The 26837-nt window shown below is 46.8% G+C and overlaps 1 protein-coding gene across 2 annotated transcripts in view; it reads right to left on the bottom strand.

Annotated features, from left to right (window-relative positions):
- The window catches only part of NARS2 (asparaginyl-tRNA synthetase 2, mitochondrial), a 402607-nt gene that overhangs the window by 37739 nt on the left and 338031 nt on the right, over window positions 1–26837 (bottom strand). For both annotated transcript variants that reach the window (XM_069203933.1, XM_069203932.1), the window contains exon 13: window positions 111–137. In XM_069203933.1, coding sequence (XP_069060034.1) covers window positions 111–137 — 27 coding nt within the window. The remainder of the gene's footprint in view (window positions 1–110; window positions 138–26837) is intronic.

Here is a 26837-nt window from a genome sequence, read left to right on the forward strand (position 1 = left end):
GGAACAAACATCGTTGGCAATCCCAGGCAGAACTGGACCCACAATTCAAACATTCATTCACAGGCAGGAGTTTAAAATAAATAACTATAAAAAGTGCCTTTGAGACTTACCACTGGTAGGCATCCGTGAGGCCTAATCTGTAAAGCAAAACGCGAAATCAGTGAAAAAACACACAAGAGTAAGTGCATGAAAATATAACAATACTTTAAAAAATAATCCTAGGCATACGAATAACAACATGCTGATTATTCAGTGTGGAAGGAGAACCATCCAGCTTTCAGTAAACAGGACAAGGCAGTGGCCAGAGTTTTCAGCTTCTCACACTTCAAGAGAGCGTCACCCGGAAGTAAAACACGGTCACAGAACAGGTTCTTGTCAATGGGCCTGTGTGTAACTTGTGATTACAGAAAACATGGCGGCACAAACTGCATCTCTCTTTCCTGTGCAGCACTACAGCCTGTGCAGGTTACACAAGAGAGGCCCAACTATCACTTGAGCACGGCTGTGTAAAAGGGAAAGAACACAGAATGTGGAACGCGGGGTGAGAATCTGCGGGTCCTTTAATTACAACTTCATAAAGCAACGACCTTCACGTTTTGATAAGGTCAGAGAACACATCACCCTGTTACATGAACAGCCAATTACACCCCACACACAAAAGCAGCCTTCTTCCTGCTGATGAGAAATTCACCACCACCACCCGTAGCTTTAGCTGGGGTTTGTTTGTCAATAATTTAAGCAACTATTGGCACTGTACATACAATTTGGTGAAACCTCGAGGGCCAGCGACAGAGGCAACAACTTCGAGGAAGGGTCAATGAAGGTGGTTTGTATTTATTTTTAGTCCTCTGTTGATTATGTTAAGTGTCTTAAATGCCGCAGCTTGGGTTGAAAGACTAGGTTTTATATAGGCTTTATAGGGTCGGTCCCCTTCTGTGATGGAATGGAATGTATAGCCTGGAGAACGCTTAGGGGAATAGAAATGTCGGCTCCAGTGTTTTCCTGCATCTACTCCTGGAAAATGTGAGTAGACATTACTCATTTCAGGAATTCACAAGTTTAACAGATTAGGCTGCGAAACCTTGCATCTGCGAAACTTTGCAACAGTGACTGTGCTGGGGCATTACCACACAAGCAATTTAGCCAAGCGAAGTGGTTCTTAACCTGGGGTCCGCGAAGCCTTCTCACGGGGTCCTTGACTGCTTAGAAAATTAAATATTATTAATAGATTAATAAACGGTATCTACGTAAAGATCAAAATATACAATTAAAAATGTAAAACGTTCTGTAAATGTGAAGGAATTTGAAACTGAAGGCTAAATATTAATTTGGCATCCTCGAATCGTTTTGTGGGAGCAGTGCAAATGCATCAAACATACTATAGTATGGATGGTCAACTGAATTCAGAAAAGCTGCAACTTTCCCACTAAAATCAACATTTATTTTTTTGTATTTGTGAATGAAATAAAATATTTCATAATTTGTGTATTTGTTTAATGACTGCTTGTTTCTGAATTTTGTGTGTATCAAATCATCGAAAATGCTTAGCAAGCGTTGCTGCCTTCCAGTAATGACTCAGTGGGGTCCCCTGATTCCAGTAATGACTCAGTGGGGTCCCCTGATTCCAGTAATGACTCAGTGGGGTCCCCTGATTCCAGTAATGACTCAGTGGGGTCCCCTGATTCCAGTAATGATTCAGTAGGTGTCCCCAGACTCCAGTAATAATTAAGTGGGTGTAGATTGCAGTCAAAAGGTTAAGAACCACTGGCCGCACACAGCTGCGTACGGAGAAATGTCACTGTGATGGCATTTTTTCTTAATGAGGAAACACCTACCTAATTTTGGAATTGTTCACTTCCCCTTTCCAACTTGACAAGTCATTTACACCAGCCCACCGCAGAAATCTATCTCTAGCATTCTCAAAGGGAAATGAGTAGCAGAGAGCTTTGTGAATGCTTACAAATGTGCAACTTTATGCGTTAGAGACAACTTTCACGGTATTTCAGCACTGAAACCAGTGTATAATTTGTAAAAAAAAAAAAAAAAGAGAATAAGTGGCCGGGAACCAAAGTTTTGCTCAGATGTCAACGGTCAGCACTGCTGCATGCTGGCATACATAAAACTAGGTTTGGGTTGGGGGGGGGGGGGGGGGAGTATTGTGGGGTGGAATTTAGTATAATATCTACTTGTCCATGGGACAGCTTGCTACAGAAATCTACTTGTCCTCAATGGCAATGACCTTGGTAAAATGTGTAATGTTCCTTCTTATAATATGCTTCCACTTCTGTAGAACGCAGTTTTAGATATAGGCATAGGAATATTAAATAACTGGTAATTTTTATGTGCTAATGACAACGGGAAGATATTATGGTGATCTAACTTTAAGCTCAGAAGCACTTCAGGGCATTACACATCTAATGCCCATGGAAAGCTGATGTTTGATTAGCCAGGAATGTTCTCCTGGCCATTTGATCTGGTGCTGTCTGGCCTAGTGGAAATTTTTTCAAAACTATGCATCCATGCTACACCCAGGCCAATGGTCAATCTTATTTTCAAATATGTTTATTAACATTTAGTTAATAAACAAATACATTAATACATAATCTCTATATTGTGTCTGTTAAAGAAGGTACTGAAATACCAGTCATGCACCAGAATGATTGTCCTATACAGTTACTTCCCAACATACATCCATGGTCATAACAACATTTATAGCAACATCTCTTCTTCAGCTCCCAACTTCTTTGCAAGACAATGCTTAATCTAAATCTTGGGGTGCATGTCTACCTGCCCCGTGCTCCCTTTCTTTACTGGGGGAGCAAGGCATCCTCCTCAAGACAATATGCTTGGTCACTGGGCAATACACCAACAGGGCCTTGAGGGTTTAGAATTGTATGTTTTGGGGAGATAGCTCAGGTCAACCAATGTAAATGAACAAAGAAACAAGAAAGGTGTACTGCCCTGCATCTTCCTCACTTCTTGTACATGTTGAATCACAAGATCAATAGGTGAGCAGATGTGGCCACAAGGACGAAAAACTCCTTTTAAACCGTGGTCAAGTGCTAAATATATGCTAAAAAAAAAAAAGAAACACAAACAGTTTAAAAATGGTTAAATTAATTTATTTAGAAAATTTGTAAAGCACCTTGTCCTACTAAATACCCTTCTCAAGGACTAGGTTGCTCCACTGGAACTACCTGCAAACATTTGCAGTTGTTAAAATCTGAGTAGATGTGAGACAACACAAACATTCAGCATTCCTCCTAAATAGTTTGTTGATTCCATGTTGTTCTTTACATAGGTAGAGATATATGGACCCCATCGGACATGAAGGGACATTTCCTGGAGCAGTTTGGTCACTTGACCATGATATTATGAAGCTAACTATTGTTCATTGTGCCTGGTCAGATTTTCTCCAGAGTAAGTGGTGTATTCTGCTGGAGCCTACTAAATCTTGCTCCTCTAGCTTTAGTCCCCAAAGTAGGAACTAGAAAGCTTCCCACCTAGGGGACTTAGCTGAAACACTGAAATCAGAGAATATTATGTTCCTGAATTTGGTTGATGTGCACAGAGATATTTTCCACCCTTGGTACATATAGCAATTGATGTGCATGTGTTGTGGAGTAATTCTCCCCCTGCATGAAGGGAGAAGCAAGTCTGGTGGTTTGCGGTGGACCTGAGATAGGCCAAGATGGACTTGAGGTGTGCAGAGCACTGTTCAGGAGGTCAGGTGATCGCTGGTGTCCACAGACGAGTGTTTCCAAGTGGTGAAAAAGACTGACACTACAAGAATACTATGCAGGGTAGCTTCTTCACTGAATTTATGTGACAAGGTAAATAACCTTTTTTTGAATAAGATAGAAGAGATTAGAAAGGATGTAGGAAAACCTGGATATGATGCTTGTTTTCTCTACTCTCTCCTCTTTTTCACATTTGGGGAAGAGTGAGGTTAACGATTTAGGGACTGGTTTATTTTCTGTCAAAACAAACAGTGATACATCCAACAGGTTGACTTGCAAAGGGTCCATGTTATTGGTACCGCACCAAGTCACAACTTGCTCCATCATCCATCATAAACAGAGTGTATATAAGGATGCATGACTGCCAGGATGACAACCATTAACTTAAAAGGTAGACTGAATGCAGTCAACTGCCCTTGCACAATCTCCATGGATGGAGGTGTAGATTGCGCAGTCATGGATGCTGCGACAGAAGATCTTACTGAAGCATAAGCCTGATCGAAGGACAAAGGATCATGTCCAGAAGGTCCAGGTACCATACTCTCCTGGCCCAATCCGCAGCCACTAGCATGGCTTGTGCCTGGTTGTTCCAGATTTTCTTCATAGCTCAGGACAGTAGAGGTTGTGGCGGGAAGGCATACATGAGTCCCTTGGTCCACTGTAGGTAGTATTTGTCTGTGAGAAACCTTTTCTCGGAACTCCAACATCCAAAAGCACTGACCTTGCACGTTTTCGGCAGTGGCAAAGAGATCGAGTCAGGGCTCTCCCCATTGCTGGAAGATGCACTGTGCCACCTCAGGGCATAGTTGGCATTCTAAATTGGCTAGGTGTCGCTGGATGAGTTTGTCTGTACTGGAATTTAGTGTTGACTATGAAAGAAATGCCCTGACTATTCAGCCAGGTCCATACCTGGACTCCTGGTACAAGAACAAGGACCACACCCTGCCCCGATTACTGCAGCCCCACATGGCGGTGGTTTGGTCATGAGGACCTGAAGCAGACTCCCCTTGATGGACAGCTGGAAGGCTTTCAACATCAAGCAAATGACCTGCAACTCAAGCAAGTTGATGGGGAAGCAGTCTTCTGATCTCTATCTCTCCCAGATGACCTACGCAACCCAACAGTGTTGAGTCTGTCACCACTGTCAACTTTGGATATGGTTGGGAGAGGGGTCTGCCACTGGGTCCAGTTGCGGTTGAGTAGCCACCACTGCAGATCTTTTGCCATCTCCTCCGATACTTGGATGGAATCTGACAGTTTCCTTTGTGCTGAGCCCACTGAGATTTCAGGTCCCACTGTAAAGCTTGCATGTGCCATTGGGCATGGTTGATGAGCCAGGTGCAGGATGACAGCAAGCCAAGATGCTTCAGAGTCATTCTCACTAAGACCATGGGGAGAAGATGAAACATTGGGATATTAGCCTGTATGCCGTGGAGTCGTTGATAGGTATCCAGGATGGTTCCAATGTGAAGGAGTCAGATGAGACTTCAGTACGTTGATCATGAACCCCACTGATGTAAGGAAATTCACCTTGGTATGGAGTCTGTAACCAGTCATTGAGAAAGGGGATGACTGGTATCCTCAACCTCCGAAGGTACACTGCGTTTAGTGCCTTTGTGAACACCCGACGGGCACTGGTGGGGCCATATGAACATAGCTAAATGAAAATGTTCGTGGCCGACCTTGAACTGTAAGTAGCGCCTGCTGCACTGCAGTAAAGGGATATGGAAATTGGTGTCCCACAGGTCTAATGCAACCATCCAGTCTCAGAGATCCAGGGAGAGAGGAATCTGGGCCAGCGTGAACATCTTTAATTTGTCCCTCTGCAGGAATGAATTGAGGGGTTGAAGATCTAAAATAGGACAAAGGCTTCTGTGCTTTTTATCATAAGGAAATAACTGGAAAATAACCTAGTTCTGATATAAAGAATGGGATCCTTCCTGTGCCTCCTTTGTCCAAAACAGCCTTAGCTTCCTGCCGCAAAATTGACACATGGTCCTCTGAAAGCTGCTCTGATGTTGGTGAAAGATGCAGCATGATGGGAGGGAAAGGCAAGGTGTAGACTCATTGGACTATTCACCTGCACGATATTGAGCTTGTCACTCATGGAGAAAATGACTGATCTTGCCTCCCATGGAGTGGAAGTATCCTGCTAAGGGTAAAGTAAAGCAGCCTAGAGGCTGCTGCTCGAGGGGCTGGAAGGTTTGCCATCCCTGTGGGCCTGGATGCTGTCTGCTGGATTCCCTAGCCCAAACCCCAAAGAACTGTATTGTCTGTTGCTGAGGTGGTGGGCCCTGCCTGTTGGAGAAACCCCTAGCGATACCTCAAAAGGGGTGAAATTGCTGAAGATACTGCCTTGCAGGCATTGAGAGATCAAGAAAGCACTCGGTCTACTCTCTTTGAAGCAATCAAGGATGGAGTCAGCGTTCTCACCAAAAAGGCAAAGACCCATATCCACGAGCGATGGTTGAACGTCGCCTGAAAGCCTGTGGATCTCGATCATGCTTGGCATCAGAGCACCATGCTAGTGACGACTGATCTGCCTGAACAGTTAGTTGTGTCCAGGCCTCACCATTTATCGTATTTGATGCATCTTGGCCATCTTGAATGGTCTGTACCAAGTTGGCAAGGAATTCTTCTGGGACTGCTGGCGGAATCTCTATGACCATGTCCCTTAATGAATGGGGTAACCGTCCCAGCAAACAGCTGCCACCGGTTTGTCCAGAAGGCAGGGCTAGCAGAAGAAAACATCCAATTCCCAGATGTCACAATGCTTTTTGACTGCCTGCCTTGGTACTAGGGAAGAACTGAGGTTAACCCTGCAAGTGGAATCCTGTACTTCCAGGCTTTCAGGAGTAGGTCGCTGCATCAGAAAGGGAGGGTCAAGCAGAGCAGATCTCTAGCAATGTGCCACCTGTCTGTTCAAAGGAGAGCATGGTTTAGCCCAGATGTCCATGATGGTGTCGGTAAGGACTTTGTTGAATGGCAGTAGGGGTTCAGATTAGGTCTGTCCCAGTTGTGACAGAAGGCAACTGGAAATCTAAGACCTCATCTGACCATTAAAGGACTACAGCAAATGAAGTTTACTCTTCTATGGAAGAAACTTGGGGGATTCAAACCCTGTATTAGGGGAAGTGTCCAGCCAACTGGCCTTCGGTAGCTCGAGATAAAAAATGTCATCATCATATTGTGGGGAGAATTCATCCCCACTGGCATCATCATCACCAAAAGCTGGTTGGCCCTAGTTGAGTTGAAAAGTTGTTGGAACAGCGTTCCTAGGCAAAGGCACTGTTATCAGAGCCAGAGTGTACTGGGCACATTTGAACTTTGCCAGAACATGACTTTGGCTGAGATTGATAAAGAATTTGGGTTGGAGTCGGACAGAATAAAGGGATCAACTTTCTTCTCTGGCATCAGCGGCATTGGTGACGATGCAGCAGGAACTGGCATGGATAATAATGCTGGGCATGGAGTCAAGTCTAAGGTCAAAACTGAACCTAAAACAGGTTCAGAAGGCACTGATGATGCAGAGTGTGGGTCCAACTGTGGTATCCCAACTGGAGGCCTTGGCTGATCCATGGGATCCAGACAGAGGAGCACCTTGAAGCCCTCTTGCAACTTCTCAGATGGCAGAAACAGGCTGGCTCCATGTCCTCAACGTAGAGTGGAAGCAGAAACTGAACTTACACCAGAGAAATCTTAATGCATGGGGAAAGTGGGCTCTTGCCCTGGCCCGCAGCCTTTCAGAGGGCACTACCGATAGAACCAGCTCTGTTATGCAGTGTTTTCCCATGATGAGCTTAAATAGTTCTTAAACAGATAGTTTTAAATACTGTTTTCCTCTAATTTATTTTTAATGTGGGTGATGTGTGGGATTCTATTATGGACATTTTGCAGAGAAATGTTGTGTCTATATTCAATGCAACACCCATAAAAAAGTTTCTTTAGATCAAAACAGGAACTCACATATGAGAAAGGAGGGGGTGCCACAGACATAATTTACAGTAATATTCGTGAGCTGCTGCTGTGTTGCAATATTGAAAACACACGTCACTATCCCTCAATATTAGATGTAAACACATTTCAAATTTGGGTGAGTGTGCCTGCACACTGTCAGGGAACTGGCGAAAGAAGCTGAAATTGGATCATAAATTCAAAGCTGTTCTGAACAGGGAGCCCTAAAAATTCCTTTGGCCCATCTTTAGGATGTCCCTGACTTACACAACTCAGAGGTCTTCGGAGATGTACAATTTGGTTTTGCATTCCGAGATCGAGTTCAGTGCATCAAGGCATGGTCCTTGCATGACTTGGAGTCATGACCTGAACAAAGACACCAGAGAAACACCTTGTGGGGATCTGTCACAGATATTTGTTTGTGACAGTCTCTACAAGGTGTACATCCTATAGTTTTAGGAGGGTGAATGCTCCCATACATAATAGAAATACATTTTAAAGACAAAAACATGTCTACTGAAGAGCTCCAGATCCACGTATGAAGATGCAGAAAGAAAGAAAGTGATGTCAGCACGCTTGAGCAGTGCCTACATGTGGCTCCAACCATCACTTTTGGAGTGGAACCAATCAAAGAGGAAGCCGCACAGTGCCACCTACTGGCACGCAAGGCCTATTGAGAAACATCTTCCAGATCCAGTCTAACACGTGGTGATATTCAAAAGGTGACGAATCTGCTATTAGAAGTATCCACTAAGTGTTGTTTGAAGTAGAATATACAGTCTAGCAGGAACCTAGAAACTTTGCACTGAAGCAAGTGTGAGTCCACTTGGTTTCAGGAAGTTAAGCTGGTTCTGAACAGACAATTCTGCTGTAATAGATTATACACCCAGGAACTCTGATTTTTGTGTGGTGAGTTTCAGATAATGGAAGACAGTATGAACAACTTCATTTTCGGCATATGCTTGCAGTACATTTAAAAGGGTTCCGCCATCAGGATCCCATTCAAAGAGTTACAGAGATTAGGAACTAGGAAGTCCTTAAGACAATAGAGTGTTCACTGCATGCATCAATGTTTAGTGGAGATTGCTGCCTGGTATATAATGGGGTGCCCCAGCCTTTGTCTCAAAAGGGCTTATGTAGTGTCCAGACTTCTTTAAATCTATCTTTGGCTCCAACAATGGAGCACTTGTTCTAAAGAATCACATTTGAAAATATTCTGGCTTCCTGGATCTGTAGAGTTTGGACTTGTCTGCAAGTTTTTAGGTAACCCACATTGTATTCGCATAGTCGAACAAGTTATTTACCTTCCGTAACACATTATCTGGTAGAGACAATATCTAGACGCAGACTCCTTCCCTTAGAATTTCCCCAGATGTTAGACTGGATCTGGAAGATTTTTTTCTTGAGCAGTTACCCCAGCGTGCCGTCAGGTGGCTTTGTTCGGTTCTGCATGGCGTCGTACTCCCTGTAGTGATGTTGAGGTCACCTATATGGGTGCTCCTTCAGCACGTGGGCATCATTTACTTTTCACGACTTTCAATGCCAGGAGCCATGAAGTGCACTGACTTCGGTGTGTCCTACCCAGGGACCTGAAAGGGATCATCCCAATCTTAATAAAGATGGTGATGCTACCAAAATTCACCTTTATCTTTCATGCTATCCCTCTATCTTTTAAAAAGGAATGGCTAAGGCGATTGCAGAGAGTGTTAGTTAGCTTCATTTGGTCCTATAAAAAACCCAGAATAGCATGGAAAAAAATTAGAAAGAAAAAGCTTGATGGGGGAATTGCACTTCTGGATTTTCAGCTCTATTACTGGGCATTCCAGCTGAAAAATGTTAGATCACTTCTTTATAAGGAACACCTCTCCTCCCCATTCCAGGCTCTGATAGGTTGCTTCCGAGACCAGGGTACTCAGTTTCTTTATAAATTTGGTCATCCCAAGTATTACAAAAAGGTTGGACTTAAAACTCTCTTTAATGCTTGTAGTATCTGGTATGTAGTAAGAAGAAGATTGGGTATCCCATATTACAGTGAGTTGGCCCCAATCTGGAATTCTCCTGGTACTCCGATGTGTCTCCAGGATGTACTAGCTCAACGGTACTCAAAGTACGGCCCGCAGGCCGCCAGCGGCCCCACGGACCTAGCTTGGCGGCCCGCGAGACGCACACCAAACGCCACATCATAATGGCAGCAGTATGTAAACATAGAAGAGGGCTGCGGGAGCATGCTCCCGCGGCCCTCCTCTATGTTTACATACGGCGGCCATTGTTTATGGCGTTGCCCTGACGATCCTGGAAGCCAAAGCCCCATAAAAGTCAGCGCTTGCAGCTAACTTTTATGGGGCTTTGGTAGTCTGCTTCCTGTCACCGGCTCCACGTCTGCTGCCCGCCTGCCTGCCTGCTGTTCCACATTTGTGGCATCTTTACAGTGCTTTGAGTCAGGTAAGGCTCTTTGGTTATTTATTTATTTGTTTTTAATGTAGTGTGTGTTACTGGGGTAGGCGTGAGAGCAGATTGCGCTGTGTGTGTGCGCTGTGTGTGTGTGTGTGTTACTGGGGTAGGGGTGAGAGCAGATGGCGCTGTGTGTGTGCGCGCTGTGTGTGTTACTGGGGTGGGGTGAGAGCAGATGGCGCTGTATGTGTGCGCGCTGTGTGTGTTACTGGGGTAGGGGTGAGAGCAGATGGCGCTGTGTGTGTGCGCGCTGTGTGTGTTACTGGGGTAGGGGTGAGAGCAGATGGCGCTGTGTGTGTGCGCTGTGTGTGTGTGTTACTGGGGTGGGGTGAGAGCAGATGGCGCTGTGTGCAGATGGCGCAGTGTGTGTTACTGGGGTAGGGGTGAGAGCAGATGGCGCTGTGTGTGTGCGCGCTGTGTGTGTTACTGGGGTAGGGGTGAGAGCAGATGGCGCTGTGTGTGTGCGCTGTGTGTGTGTGTTACTGGGGTGGGGTGAGAGCAGATGGCGCTGTGTGCAGATGGCGCAGTGTGTGTTACTGGGGTAGGGGTGAGAGCAGATGGCGCTGTGTGTGTTCCTGGGGTAGGGGTGAGAGCAGATGGCGCTGTGTGCAGATGGCGCTGTGTGTGTTACTGGGGTAGGGGTGGGAGCAGATGGCGCTGTGTGCAGATGGCGCAGTGTGTGTTACTGGGGTAGGGGTGAGAGCAGATGGCGCTGTGTGTGTTACTGGGGTAGGGGTGAGAGCAGATGGCGCTGTGTGCAGATGGCGCAGTGTGTGTTACTGGGGTAGGGGTGAGAGCAGATGGCGCTGTGTGTGTTACTGGGGTAGGGGTGGGAGCAGATGGCGCTGTGTGCAGATGGCGCAGTGTGTGTTACTGGGGTAGGGGTGAGAGCAGATGGCGCTGTGTGTGTTACTGGGGTAGGGGTGAGAGCAGATGGCGCTGTGTGTGTGCGCGCTGTGTGTGTTACTGGGGTAGGGGTGAGAGCAGATGGCGCTGTATGTGTGCGCGCTGTGTGTGTTACTGGGGTAGGGGTGAGAGCAGATGGCGCTGTATGTGTGCGCGCTGTGTGTGTTACTGGGCTAGGGGCATTGTTTTGAAAAAGGGAGTGGGGTGGTTGTTCCCCCTCTAAGCCCCGCCCCTCTAAGCCCCGCCCCCCGCTGTCACTTCAGTGCGGCCCTCGGCCGCAAACCATACTGCAATTTTGGCCCCCGAGAAAAAGTTTGTGAGTACCCATGTACTAGCTAAACCACTGATAGAGGGAGGTATTGTGCAGTGGGGACAATTAGTCAATGGGGGCTTGGTTAGCTCTTGGGAATCCCTATCTGAAGTAACCAATGCTAAATTATCTAGGTTTAAATACCTGCAAATTAAAGGACGGTTGCAAGGAGAACCTGAGGCTGGGTGTTCTACAGGATGGGAGAAGGAAATTACCGGTCAATTAAGCTAAAAGAAAGAGGTTTCCAAGTGGTATTGGGCACCTATACAAGCTGAAAAGGCATCTTGCCCACCCTCTGTAGAGGGATGGGACGTGGCATTTCCTGCACTTGAACTCCCTTATCTCTGGCGGACTTCTATGAAGACTCTCTGGTCTGTGGTTAAATCTGCCCCTTTGCGGTGGAACCACTTGTTCACCATGTATCGGGCCTACTGGACTCCTAAAAGGTTTGCTAAAATAATTTCCCAAGGTAAGAGTGGCTGCCCAAAGTGTGATTTAGTGGAGGCAGATGATATATATCTTTGGTGGCAGTGCCCAGGGATTCATACTTTTTGGGAACAAGTGGATAGCTCGATTTTATCTATTATAAATAGGCGTAGCAAGCTAACTCTTCCAATGGAAGTATTTGGGTTGTTCGAGACCGCTGAGAGGAGTCTGTGAGATAGATTGGAGAGGCCCTTGATGCATTGCTTTTTCTATTTGGTTCTGATAGCTCGGCGGGAAATATGTATCAAATGGATCCCTATTCTCCCCCTACTCATAGGGACTGGTTGTTGTCAGTTAAGAGAATATCTGATTTAAACTGTAGTAACAGCTTAGACAGGTCCCTTAGAATGTGGGAGCCCTTCTTTGTTTTTTATAGAACCACCTCGGTAGGCATGAGGCCAGTGGGAAATAACCAGGCTTGAGTCTTGGTTCCTGTATGAGTTCAATGATTAAGCTTTTAATATCTATTAACCTGGAAGTTGAGGGCGGATTAACGCTGCCCTCCTTCCCTAAGGCTGATTGGGGCCTTTTGCTATCTGAGCCCAGGTGGTCCACTGTGCCAAGACCCTGGTTCTGAATTTGATGTGGTTGATCTTGTCTGTATATGGCTATATATGAGGACTCAAAAAAAAAAAAAAAAAAAAAAACAGAGAACAACCCAGCGCAAAATGGTTCACTTCTATACTGCTCGACCTTTCTTTTCTCCAACATGTCGCACGGAGAGTTGGTCGTCCACCCAGAACTCTTGTGTGCAGTCAAGGTAGAATGACAATGCTCTTTTTGGGTCCAGACAGTGCAGTCGCTCCTCTTCTTTAGAGGGGCGTGGAGGAATGTAAAAGGTGAGCAGGGTGACTGACTGGCCCATAAGGAACGGAGTCATAATTTTTGGGAGGAAAGAGGCCCTACTGCAAAGCACCAATTTTTCTCGAAAAATGGACAGAAATGGATGCTTGGATGACAAAGCCTGCAGCTCACTCACCCTTTGGGCACATGTTATTGCCACTAGAAAGGCTGTCTTGATGGGGAGCAGACGGAGGGAACAACTATGCAGAGGTTTGAAAGGAGCACACGTCATGAATGTGAGAACCAGATTGAGATCCCACTGAGGCATAATGAAGAACAAAGAGGGAAACATATGTACAACCTATTGAGAAATCTATTTACAAAAGGGGACCAAAAGAGAGAGGGTTGGTCAGGCAGCCGCAGGAAGGCAGACAGAGCAGAAAAGTAACTCTTAAGAGTACCCAGAGCAGATCCCTGCTGGCTAAGGGTAAGAATGAAAAGAAGGATATCAGAAAGAGAAGCAGAAAGGGGTCAATAGATTTTTCTGTACAATAATTTACAAATTGTTGCCATCTGCAGGCATACACCGTCTTGATGCAGGGACGCCTGGCTGCCAGAATGACATTACAGACTTCGGGGGCGGGGAGAAGAAACGTCAACTGCCACTGCATCTCCAGCCAAGAAGGCGTAGAGTTGACAGGTTTGGGTAGAGGATCCTCGCCTGCTGCTGCGACAGAAGATCCTCCCAAAGGGGCAGCCTGATCAGAGGATTGATGCTCATGCTAATCAGCTTGGAATACAATACTCTTCATGCCCAGTCCTGAGCCACAAGGATTACTTGGGCTCAGTCGTTCTTGATCTTCTTGCGAACAATGGACAGAAGTGGTATGGGCAGAGAGGTGTACAGGAGGCCTGAGCTCCACTTGAGATGGAAAGCGTCTCCTAGCGAGAGCCCCCTTGGAAACTCCAGTACGGAAAACTGCTGACATTGTGCGCTCTCTTCAGAGGCGAACAGATCTAACCAAGGCTCTCCCCACTGCTCAAAGAGACTTTGAGCCACCTCCCGATGGAGATGCCACTCGTAATTCGCTAGGCAACGGCGGCTGAGTTAGTTTGCCCTGGCATTCAGAGAACCTGCCAGTTGTTAAACCACCAGGGATATGTCCTGCTGTCCCAGCCATGTCCAGAGATGCAGGACCTCTTGACATAGGGTTCACGACCCCTCCCCTCCCTCTTTGTTGCAGTACCACATGGTGGTGGTGTTGTCCGTGAACACCTGCCATCCCTTAATAGAAGTAAGGAAGGCTTTCAATGCCAGTCTGATCGCTGGGAGCTCCAGCAAGGTGATGTGCAGTTTGCATTCTGCCAGAGATCACAGTCCTCTGATCTCCATCTCTCCCAGATAGCTGCCCCATCCCAGGACTGGCACATCTGTCACTACTGTGAGATCTAGTTGGGGGAAGAGGGAAGGGAGAAGGGTCTGCATCTGACCCAATTGCGGTTTGCCATCCACCACTGCAGGTCTTTTGCAGTTCCCTCCGAGATCTGGACCATGTTGGAGAGAATCCCCTGATGCTTCGCCCACTGGAACTTCAGATCCCACTGCTGGGCCCACATATGCCATCTGGCATGAGTTACCACCAAGATGAGGAGGCCATGAGGCCCAGCAGGCTCAGAGTCATTCGCACCGAAATGCAGGATAGAGGCCGAAACATCAGTATCATAGCAAAATATCCTGGACTTGGTGGTCGAGAGGAGAAGCCTGAAACTGCACTGTGTCCAAAACAGCTCAGATGAAAGGGAGTGTCTGAGAAGAAGTCAAGTGTGACTCCAGCACGTTGATATTGAATCCCGGCGAATGCAGGAGGTCCGCTGTAATCTGGAGGGGGGAGATGACAGCCTGAGGCGAGCCAGCTTTTAACAGACAGTCATCTAGACAGGGGAAGACTGCCACCCCTGATCTCCGCAGAAGAGTTGCGACCACCGCCATCACCTTGGTGAACACTCGAGGGGCACTGGTAAGGCCAAAGGGGAGCACTGTGAACTGAAAGTGCTCATGTCCTACCATAAACCGCAGGTAACATCTGTGGACAGGTAGGATGGGAATTTGGAAATACGTGTACTTCAAGTCAAATGCTACCATCCAGTCTCCTTGGTCTAGGGCAGACAAATCCTGAGCCAAGTGAGCATCTTGAATTCCTCCTTTTTGAGGAAGAGACTGAGGGTTCGGAGGTCTATGTTAGGCTGAAGACCCTTGTTCTTTTTGGGTATCAGAAAGCAGCGGGAATAACAACCACTGCCTACTTCTGATATTGAAACCCTCCCTTTAGCTCCCTTGGCCAAGATAGCCACAACTTCCTCGTCAAGCAAGTTTAAATGATCCTCCATCAGTCGATCATGTGTTGGAGGTATAGGAGAAGGGGAGGATTCGAAGGGAGTAGCTTCTTCAAATAATCTGCAAGACCCATTTGTCTGAAGTAATAGCCTGCCATTGGTGGAGATGGTGTTGGATTCTCCCACCAACTGGACTCCCATGGTCTTCAGAACAAGATTAGGAGGGCTTGGAAGCTGCAGTTGCTGGAGGGGTTGGTGGTTGTGGCTGTCCCCTGCCTACCTGACCAGCAGGGTCGGAATGGTCTGCACCCCTGTCCATGTAAAGCTTGGGGAGCTTGCGCTGGACAGTGGCTGGCATAGCGATGGCGGGTGGCTTGCCCCTTCCGTAGCCATGAAAGGGACAAAGGTCAGACTGGGGACCAGGAGTCACTGAGAGGTCCATTGACTCTGCCATAGCCCATGAGTCCTTAAAGCGTTCCAGCGCTGAGCCTGCCTTTTCTCCGAAGAAATGTGTTTCACCGAAGAGCATATTTGTAATTTTTCCTAGACATCCCCTGAAAAGCCAGATGTTCTCAGCTAGGTGTGATGGAAAAACGTCACCCTCAATGAAACCGCTCTGCTTAGAGAGTTGGTCATATCCAAATCACACCTGATGGTAAACTTGGCTGCATCCCTCCCATCCTTCACTGCTTGGAATAGAAAAGCCAAGGCCTCCTCCCAGGACCTGTGGCACCACTGGTGCAACCGTGTCCCACAATGTGTGGGAGTAGCGGCCCAAAAGGCATGTTGTTCACCAACCTCAGCGCTAGGCTGTTGGAAGAAAATATTTTCTTTCATATGAGACCAGCCTTCGGGATTCCCTGCCGGGGGAAGCGGAAGGGAACACACCATGGGAGCTTTAGGCTTGGACAACCAAGCTCTTAGGGATGGGGTGTAGGGTGAGGAAAGATGGGGCCCCTTGGGCGGGGAGATTGCGGCGGGCAATTGTCCTATTCACAGGAGACCCTGTGCTGGGCTTGGACCAAGTTTCCAGATGGACATCTGTAAGTGCTTCACTAAAGGGGATCAGGGGTTCTGATGAGCAACCTCCAGGCTGAAGCACATCAGTCAAGATGTTAGTCTTGACCGCCACAAAGGGTAGTTCGAGGTAGAGAACCTCCACTGCCCTCTTAATCACCATTGCAAAAGATTGTCCCTCCTCCGTAGCCACAGTAGGGAGAGAGAGCAAGCCAGTATCTGGAGAGTATCCAGCCCACTGGCTTCTCCCAATTCCTCACACCAGTCCAATGATGTCTCCAACTGGTATTCTAAAGGGTCCAGTGACCACTCCAAATCCTCTCCCATGCCTAGGCCTTTGGAATATGGCTCTGTCTGAAAGCTAGAATGTAGGAGTCCTGCCGTCGCCGGAATGGGCTTTGATCGACAGACCTTCCGACTCAGAGTTGTCTGGCATCAGAATGGGACTGGCACCGGGGGGGTATCGGAGTCAGGACCAATGTCGTGGAAGGTCGCGGTGGTACGACATACGTCAGTCCAGAAGGAGAATGGATCCATGGGGGATACATCGGATCTGAGGCCGAAGCTGCCGGTGCAGAACCTGATGGTGCCCCCTCTGGCCCCTTGTGGCCCAAAGGTGCGCCGGAAGGGACTACCTGCTCAAATACATGGCGCATGCCCTAGCTAAACTCTGAGCAGGGGTCGCTTCGGCTCCTGGATAGGGAAGGAGGCGCGAAGTAGATGCATGCAGCGGCTCCGCAGAATCGTGCTAGGAACGCCGATGCTCCATACTCATCGTATCAGCCGATAGACAAGGAGAAGTTGAAGTATGCTTCGACTTCTGGTGCTTCTTGAGTCTCTCTCCAGAGTCCCAAGGACTTAGAATAGGACAAAGAGGACTTGGGCCTGCTGGAGCAGTCTTGCAATCTTCCCCTCGATCGCAACCGAGACTTCCGAGGAGTCGCACAACGCAGTGCCTGCCAGGCTGCTAGCAGCTTCAGGGACCACTCCCTCGAACGCTATGGGACCATGGCCCAGCAGGTGAAACACAACTTGTAGTCTTGGTCGTACTTGAGACCTCTTGGCCTATAACCGACATGGCGCAGTGACAGGCATCACATGGTTTTAAACCTGTTTTTGTAGAAGACATCCTAGACACACCGAAAAAAACTTCGACAAAACATTGAAACAATTCTGTCAAAAACCAAGAGGGGTAGCTCTTCCTGGATCTGTACTAATTGGCGCAGAAAGAAAAGAACTGACACTGGCGCGCCTATACAGGTGACCACGTCGTCACTACGGCACATGCGGCACCGCAAGGAACGGAATGAAGCTCACCAACAGTGTGCAGGGGTACTGCTCAAGAAAAGTCTTCCAGATCCAGTCTAATGCCTGGGGAAAGTCTGTCTAAGGTAAGGAATCTGCATCTAGATGTCTCTATCAGAACTGATGTGTAATCTTTAGGCCACTGTCAATACCACCTTATGGTCAGTTTGATGGAGTGGAACAATCTTCCAGGGCATAGACAGCGGAAAGATAAATGGCTCAGCCACTGTGGTGCATTGAGATACTAAGATAAGGTCCACATGTTAGCAACCAATACAACTAAGCGATGGTTCAGGCCCTTAAAATTCCCCCTTTAGAGAACAATGTCATTGTGCTAAATAGTTTGGTTAATGTCCCAATTCTATGCTGCACAAAGGCATCACAGATAGATCCTTCCAGAAAACATTGGGGGAACCACTACGCATTCTTGATCAAAAGGGCTGCAGACACAATAAATTTCAAAATGCTTGTGTTTTGCTCTTGTTTACTTTATCTTTTTGTTTATTCCACTTCCAAACTGCAAAAGAGCTTTAATATCAGGTGTGTTTTGTCCCTTGCAGGAGGACTTTAGCAAAGCTGCACAGGTGATCTAATAGAACACATTACCATCTCCTCTGTTTGTGCTCACACAGAAAGCATTATTTTCCCAGATAGACAAAATACAGCCTTCTTCATGCTGCTGTAATCGGGTATATTAGAGAAGTCAGATAGGAAGAGGCCCCTATCATAGAAACAGCACAATGGCTATCTGTTTAGATTCAGAATGGCGATGACAGCAACTGTAAAGCAGAGATTGTTTTGTCCCTATTATCACTCTGCCCTTTCCAGCTACTCCTGGCAGGCATTCACAACAATGGACACATGACAAGCTATCCCAGCTCGTACAGGGATGATAACCAGGTGAAAGCAATTTATTTGTAAACCCTTATCTGTTTTAGAAAGCCAAGAAGTTACTAGATTTAATGAAAAATGATATGGTATTTTTTGACAACTGCAAAACAATAAGGAAATTTTTACATATAGCCACATGGTTTACGTAGATGCTTTTATTAAATGATATAAGCAGAGATGTGGGATACGGGTTACACAGATGTTTACTTGGATGTTGCAGGGATAAAGGTAGATTTGTCTTACTGAGGTTGTGAACAAAAAAATTCAATTTGAGCGTTGGGGATTGCGGAGTGGGGAGAAGGACATAATGGGAGCACCTGTTACTTGCCGCCTGAAAGTAATCACTGATTTGGATTCTGGTGGATGGGTTACTCTGTCACAACGGTGACAAATAGCCAGTCCACTGAAATATAGATCCAATTATTTGCTATGGGATTTAGATTTTGGCGGACGGGATATCCATCACCGTTGTGACCCATCCGCAGAAATGTATATCAGGCCATTAATGTGCTTGTGATCTATGTAAGTAGTAAGTTCAAGAGGAACACTGTATCTACTACGAATAAGTGGCTTTGTTTGGATATTTAGGAGTTTTGAGGTGGTGGCCAAGTTAGTTTACACCTATACAAACGCAAGAGACCTAGGTTTGAAGTATCATTGGCGGGGTGCTTTTTAAACTAGAAGCAAGTTAGACTGTAGGAGGCATTGGGCAGAGAGAATGAATTTATTCACCAAGCTGACCTCCAACCAGCTCAGTCTGGAGGTGCGGCACAGTGAAACAGGATATGGACTCCTCCTTAGGACTCTCCCTGAGTACTGCTTGACAGAGCCGTCACAACTTCATCTGACATCCGTGTTTGTGGCGTTGGTCACTTTAGCACTTATTTAACAGGCATTGGCAAAGCAAATAGGTCTCGCCAACACAAGATCTATTTATTGGCTTGGCAATGTGTGATTGAGGTAGTTTTGTGGATTGGATTGGTGTTGAGTGGGGTGGAGTGGGGTGGATTGGGTGGAGTGGGATGGATTGGGTGGAGTGGGATGGATTCGAGTCAGTGGACTGAATGAGATGGATTGCAATGGGGTGAGGCAGATAGGACTGGGGTGCACTGGAGTTGGGTGAATTGGAATTGACTGGACTAGAGTAGGTAGATTGAACTGGAGTGATAGGACTAGGGTGGGGTAGATTGGACAGGGGTAGGGTGGACTGGATTAGGATGGGATGGATTGGAATGGGGTGAGGTGGAGTGGGGTGAACTGGAGTGGGGTGGCTTGAACTTGGATTTGATTGACTGGAGTGGGATGGACTGGACTAGAGTGAAGTGGAATGGATGGATCAGAATGGAGTGAGTTCGGGTGAATTGGACTGGGGTAGAGTGGGGTGTATTGGTGTACTTTGGATTGGAGTGGTGTCGAATGGGGTAGACTGGATTGGAGTGAGGTACTTGGGATGGGGAGGATTAGATTGGACTGGGGTGGACTGAAATGGGGTGGGTGGATTGGATTGGTGTGGGGGTGGAGTGGAGCGGACTGGATGGGAGTGGGTTGGATTGGGGTAGATTAGATAGGTGTGGGTTTTATTCGGGTAGTCAGGATTGGAGTGGGGTGGACTGGAGTGGGGTGGCTTGGCGTGGGGTCGGCTGGAGCGCAGTAGATTGAAGAGGGTGGATTTGATTGGAGTTGGGTGGATTGGCGTGGGATGGGTTGGCATGGGGTGGAATGGAGTTGTCAGGAAAACTATTGTCAGCGTTGTTAAGTTCTTCCCTCAGCAAAAACGATTCCCCTTAGAGACAAACCTCAGTGCTCAGAATATTTCCTAGAGAATGTGATTGAGAAAACTGAACCTTGAGAAGGAGTTTTTGTTTCCTGTAAAAGACATTAGTTGTTTATATATTTGTGAACTTTTGAACTGCTCTCCAGAGAACCCTGGAAACCTCTGACTCCTGGAGAAAAGAAGATATTAAGTTAACATTCTTTTAGAGAGAGGCTAGTCTCTCAAAAGATCCTGGTTAGGAGAACGATAGAATTGGGTGAATGTGAATGCACTGTAGGAATGTGATTATCTATGCACAGTTGAATGCACAGTAGGAATGTGCTTATCTATGCTCTCATCACCCGACTACAGGTCCTTCCTTTAAAGAAATCCCAATAAGAAGAAAGGTGCAAGTTTTTAGAGACACACACTGAAGATCCTATCTTCAAGTGCGAAACACAGGCTGGAACTGGATCTGGAGGCGGTCTCTCTTTTTTTAATTCCCATTACCTTTTCTCCCTAGCGGATGCAGGGTTCACATAATCAGTTAAAGCCTGAGCACGCATCTGTTTGGAGGGAGTTGGGTAAAAGGGCATCTGCTCCTGTGGAAGTTTGATTTAATGGGTAATCTTCTGACAGGAGTTGGGTGAACCAGATTTGAGTGGACTGGGGTGGGGTGGGGTGGGTTGGGGTGGGGTGGACTAAAGTACGGTTGATTGGATTGAGGTGGGGTAGACTGGAGTGTAGTGGATTGAATTGCAGTGGGGTGGAATGGCTTTGAGTGAGGTTGATTGGGTTGACTGGGGGGATTGGAGGTGGATTGTATTAGGGGAGACTGAATTGGGGTGGGATGGATTGAGTGGGGTGGACTGGAGTAGCATGCGTGGGAGTAGGGTGGATTGGTTTGGTGTGAGGTGGATTGGACTGGAGTGGGGTATAATGGATTGGGCTGTATTGGATTGGGGTGGGGTGGGCTGGAGTGGGGTGGATTGTGGTGGACTGGACTGGGGTGAAGTGGGATGCAGTGGGGTGTACTGGAATGGGCGGATTGGATTGAAGTGGGGCAGACTGGAGTGGGATTTATTGTTTTGGATTGAGTGGGGCAGGCTGAAGTGGAGCAGATTGGAGTGAGGCAGATTGCTTTGGATTGGAGTGGGGCAGATTGGGGAGGAGCATATTGTTTTGGATTGCAGTGGTGTAGATTGTTTTAGATTGGAGTGGGGCAGATTCTTCTGGAGTGGGGCAAATTATTTTGGATTGCAGTGGGGCAGATTGTTTTGGATCGGAGTGGGTCAGATTGTTTTGTATTGAAAGGGGGCAGATTGCTTTGGACTGGATTTGGATAGATTGTTTTAGATTGGAGTGGGGTAGATTGCTTTGGATTGGAGGGAAGCAGATTGTTTTGGATTGGAGTGGGGTAGATTGTTTTGGATTGGAGCAGGGTGGGTTGTGCTGGATTGGCGTGGGGCAGATTGTTTGGGATTGGAGTGGGGCAGACTGGAGTGGAGGTAGATTGTTTTGGACTGAAGTGGGACAGATTGAGTGGGGCAGATTGTCTGCAAATTGCGGTGGAGCATATTGTTTGGGATTGGAGTGAGGCAGATTGTTTTGGAATAAAATGGGGCAGATTGGAGTGGGCAGATTGTCCTGGGTGGCAGTGGGGCAGATTGTTTGGGATTAGAGTGAGGCAAATTTTATGGATTGGCGTGGGGCAGATTGGAGTGGTGCAGATTGTTTGGGATTGGACTGGGGCAGATTGTTTCGGACTGGAGGGTGCAGATTGTTGTCGATTGGTGTGGGGTAAATTGTTTTGGACTGGAGTGGGGCAGATTGTGGTGGGGAAGATTGTTTGAGATTGGAGTGAAGCAGATTGTTTTGGATTGGATTGTTTTGGATTGAAATGGGGTCGTTTATAGTGGTGCAGATTGTTTGAGATTGGATTGGGGCAGACTGGAGTGGGACACATTGGTTGGGATTGGAGTGGAACAGACAGGAGTGGGGAAGATTGTTTTGGATTGGAGTAGGGCAGACTTGAGTAGGACAGATTGTTTTGGACTGGAGAGATGCAGATTGTTTTGGATCGGGCAGATTGCTTTGGATTGGAGTGGGGTATATTGTTTTCGATTTGAGTGGGGCAGATTGTGCTGGATTAGTGTGGGGCAGATTGTGCTGGATTAGCGTGGGGCAGATTATGCTGGATTAGCGTGGGGCAGATTGTGCTGGATTAGCGTGGGGCAGATTGTGCTGGATTAGCGTGGGGCAGATTGTGCTGGATTAGCGTGGGGCAGATTGTGCTGGATTAGCGTGGGGCAGATTGTGCTGGATTAGCGTGGGGCAGATTGTGCTGGATTAGCGTGGGGCAGATTGTGCTGGATTAGCGTGGGGCAGATTGTGCTGGATTAGCGTGGGGCAGATTGTGCTGGATTAGCGTGGGGCAGATTGTGCTGGATTAGCGTGGGGCAGATTGTGCTGGATTAGCGTGGGGCAGATTGTGCTGGATTGCAGTGGGCAGATTGTGCTGGATTGCAGTGGGGCAGATTGGAGAGGGGCAGACAGTTTTGGATTGGAGTGGGGCAGACTGGAGTGAGAGCAGATTGGTTTGGATTGGAGGGGGCAGATTTGAGTGGGGCAGATTGGATTGGGGCAGACTGGAGTGGGGGCATATTCTTTTGGATTGGAGGGGGCTGATTTGAGTAGGCCAGACTGGACTGGGGTAGATTGTTCTGGACTTGAGTGGGGCAGAGTGCTATGGACTGGAGTGGGGAAGACTGTTTTGGACTGCAGTGGGGCACATTGTTGTGGATTAGAGTGGGGCAGATTGTTTTGAATTGGAGTGGGGCAGATTGTTTTGGATTGGAGGAGGCAGATTGCTTTGGATTGGAGGGGGGTAGATTGTTTCATATTGGAGTGAGGTAGATTGTTTTAGATTAGAGTGGGGCAGATTGTTTTAGATTGAAGTGGGGTAGATTGTGCTGGATTGCCGTGAGGCAGAATTGCTGGATTAGCGTAAAGCAGATTGTTTCAGATTGGAGTGTGGCAAATCGATTTAGACTAGAGTGGGACAGATTGTTTGGGGCATACTGGAATGGGGCAGATTGTTTTGGATTTGAGTGGGACAGATGGGGAGGGACAGATGGAGTAGGGCAGATTGTTTTGGATTGGAGTGGGGTAGATTGTTTTGATTGCAGTGGCGCACATTTTTCTGGATTGGAGTAGGGAGATGGAGCGTGGCAGATTTGTGTGGGGCAGATTGTTTTTTATTGCATTGGATTGGATTGTTTTGAGTTTGAGTGAGGCAGATTGGAGTAATCAGTTGGGAGGATTGGAGTGGATTTGTGTGGGTGGTTTGGTTTGGAGTGGGGTGTATTGTATTGTCTGGGATCAACTGAATTGAGTGAAGTGGATTATTGTGGGGTAAGGTCGGGCGGATTGGCTTAGGTGGGAGCGGGGCAGATTGGACTGGAGTCGGGTAGAATGGGGTGTACTGCAAGAATATTTGTTAATACATAATTTGGTAAATTACACATAAGAAAGAAACAATGTTGCTTTGCAATATTTAGAACAAGATAATTGTCACCTTTTGATAACAGTTCCCGCAGCCTAACAAAACATGAGGTCAAAATAAGAAATGAAGCCCTGGCAAAGTAAAAGAAAATAGTTAACTATAGAAAATACAACTTTGTAATTTTGTTTGTTCTGCTGGGGTTGTTTTTGCCAGCCACACACCTTCTGTTTGCAGGACCATAGAAGTTAAAAAGAAGTACCTCAGTCACATGCGGAGCAGCGGACAGGCACTGATTAAGCTGAATCAATCAGTGTTTGGTCCCTGCTCCACAGACAGGAACGGAAATTATGCTTGGCCTGCAGTGACAAATTACGAGGCTTTAAACAAGAGGGTAACACAAGCCAACAAATGGTGAAGAACCAGTGGGCTCCAAGCCTTTTTTAGACAACAACAGAGTCTTGTTAGCAAGAGGCACGCACTAGAGCACGCTCTCACAGTCTCAACCCTTGCATCACCTTCTATTCCCCTGACAGACCTCTCCCCTCAACAAGCACCTGCCACCGTACCCCACATATGGAGGACCTTGGCCAAGGAAGATCCTTTGCCTACCTTGCAGCAAAGTGCTGGAACACCTTGCCTCTTCACCTCAGGTAGTCATCACCATTGTTGCTTCAATTCAGGAAGAATCTTAAAACCTGGATCTTCGACTGAAGCACAGAGGACTGACCCCCTCAACGCCTTGAGACCCATATGGGTGAGTAGTTGCGCTTTATAGATATGTCTGATTGATTGACTGATGGAGGGAATACACAGGTAGAGAGAACAGAGCAACAGGTTCTAGGGATAGGCAAGTTTCTTGATATCCAAGTAGTAAGTGGCCCCCAGAGTTCTACAGCTTCTCACCATGTCAAGCGGGCTTTTCAAGGAAAAGTGCATTGTACGTTACTCAGCAAATTTTAGAATACAAAATAGTGACATAAGTAGTGAAGGTCAACACAGGAGCGTTATGAATGCTGAGATAAAAGTCCTGAGTTTAAATACATACAGGACCCCTAAATCAGATAATGTGAATCTGGAAATAAACTGAGGTATCTTTCCAACATCTAATTATCAAATGCATGGACTGTTATTGCCATTAAGTCATATGAAGAAAGTTGAATAAAAGGATTGTTGGTTTGCATAGTTACAGGCAACTGAAAATACAAATGTCAGCATTGTTAAAGGAAACAGAGAGGATCATATTGACTTCAAGTAGTCCACCCATCACTTCTGTATTCTGCTTTATTCTCCTACGCCATTTTAGTGTTACTGCATCCAGGTTCTAATCTGAAAATGAGACCCTGACATCCCCAAGAATCACAGTGGGGGGTACTACCATGTCTTTGTGCTTTCCTGCATCAGCCACACCGCTCTTTAGGCCTGCAAAAACAACAGGGTTATGGATGGAATGCTTGAATTAATCTCAGTCACTGGCAATCACCAGGACCGCATCTCAATCCATTGTTATTTTGCCCACCATGTAACCCCAGTTTGGACCCAACCACATGCAATTTGCATTTGTCGTCCTAAATGGGAAGGGTAAGCCCAGATGTGGGTCCCGTGCTACCTGTGCGTCTGGTTTCAAGCTAGCCTGGCTGATGAGGGGTGATACCTTGAAACCGGTCCATGGAGGACCTTGCGTGGCAGTTCGGGCTGGACTGTTCCCATAGGGAGTAGGGTCAAAACTGATTTGCATATGGTTGGGTCCAAATTGGAGTGGTGTGGTGAGCAGCAAAAACAAAAGATGGATTTAAGCCCAGATCGGTGACTGGTTGACGCTGGTCAGCATTCTGTCCATCATCTGTTCTTTTTGCATTTGTCGCCCTAAGTGGGAATGGTAAACCCAGGCATAGGTCCCATGCTTGTTATGCCATCGGATTCAAGCTAGCCTGGCAGATGAGGGGTGATAGCCTGAAGCTGGTGTCAGGATGCTTGTTTCTAGTCCAGTGAGGACCTGACCTGGCAGTTCAGGCTGGATTGCTCCATGGGGGAACCAGGCCAAGACTGATTTCCATATGGCTGGGTCCAAACTGGAATGGCGTGGTGAGCAAAAAAAAAAACGATGGAGTTAGGCCCAGGTCTGTGACTGGGGTGAATGTTTGACATTGTTCAACATTATGTCCATCATCTGTTCTTTTTGATTTTAGGCCTGGGCCACACAAGCAGATCACAAATTTGTGACCAACTGAACATCAGAACTGTCACAGAATTGTATCTCTGCTTCCTCTGAAATTCACCACAGGCACTTCCCACACATGGCTCAGCACCACATTAAACCCCATTCGGTAGTGGGAATTTTGTGTTCTAAACACCCACTTTTCACTCAGTGAGTAGCTGTGAAATAGAAGCCCCTACTCTATCTCAACATGGAATATACAAGGAATATCAGTGAAAATGACAGACTCAGAACTAAAATATACTGGTACAGTGACGTTGTCCATCCTGTACCCTTTGCCATCATTCTCCAAAAATGGCTGAAAAAGTCATAAGTAAGGCACGTTCAAACTCATACACACGAACCCTTTTTGTGGACGTATTTGCTAGCCAAAAATAACCAAAACTGATCTCCTCTTGTTTGCTTCCAGCCCCAAAGTGTGGTGCACCATCTTTCAATTCAGACCCACTACCAAAATTCCTACAGTGACTGGATGCTCCTACTTCTCACAACTTCTACAAGAAACTCACTTTTTAGAGTTTAAAGTAACGGCACCGTCATGATAAAAGCCAATGTAGGCAGTCTACTGATCTTTGGTGTTTTTTGAGGATCTGGATGATCTCTTACAAACTGAGTGTGGATGGACACATTTCCACCTTGGACACTGACCACAGATGCACATCCTATGCCACTGGCCACACTTTCTACCCATACACACATTTAATCTCCTTCAGCTAGAGAACACACACTGCCAAGAACCACTTTACTACCGCCAATCCCTTGTAACCTGACTCCAACTCTCCTCAACCATCCGTCCTGATTCACCCTGCCACTGAAGCCCAGCCCCCACATACCACCTATCCATGTCTCCCACCTCCCACTACACTGCCCTCATCAAATCCCCTAAAGCTAAGGCATTGCTCCCACCTATTCTGAGTGACACAAGAAACTTCAGTCTCTTTAATTTTGGCCTAATGAACACATCTTCAGCCATGAGACACGAGCATGAATGATTTCTGTATCAATCTAAGTAGCATTTAGGTGGCATCATACATCGTTTGTAGACACCACAGTCATATTCTTCAACAAATTCTTTCCTCCTGGGCAACAACGTCAGATTAAGATAATAGAGGAGGAAAATGAGGAGAAGGGTAGGATCGATTCCTGGAATTCACTCTTCATCTACAGGCCAAAGGAAACAAAATTCT

This window comes from Pleurodeles waltl, chromosome 8, assembly GCF_031143425.1.
Source record: "Pleurodeles waltl isolate 20211129_DDA chromosome 8, aPleWal1.hap1.20221129, whole genome shotgun sequence".
NCBI lineage: Eukaryota > Metazoa > Chordata > Amphibia > Caudata > Salamandridae > Pleurodeles > Pleurodeles waltl.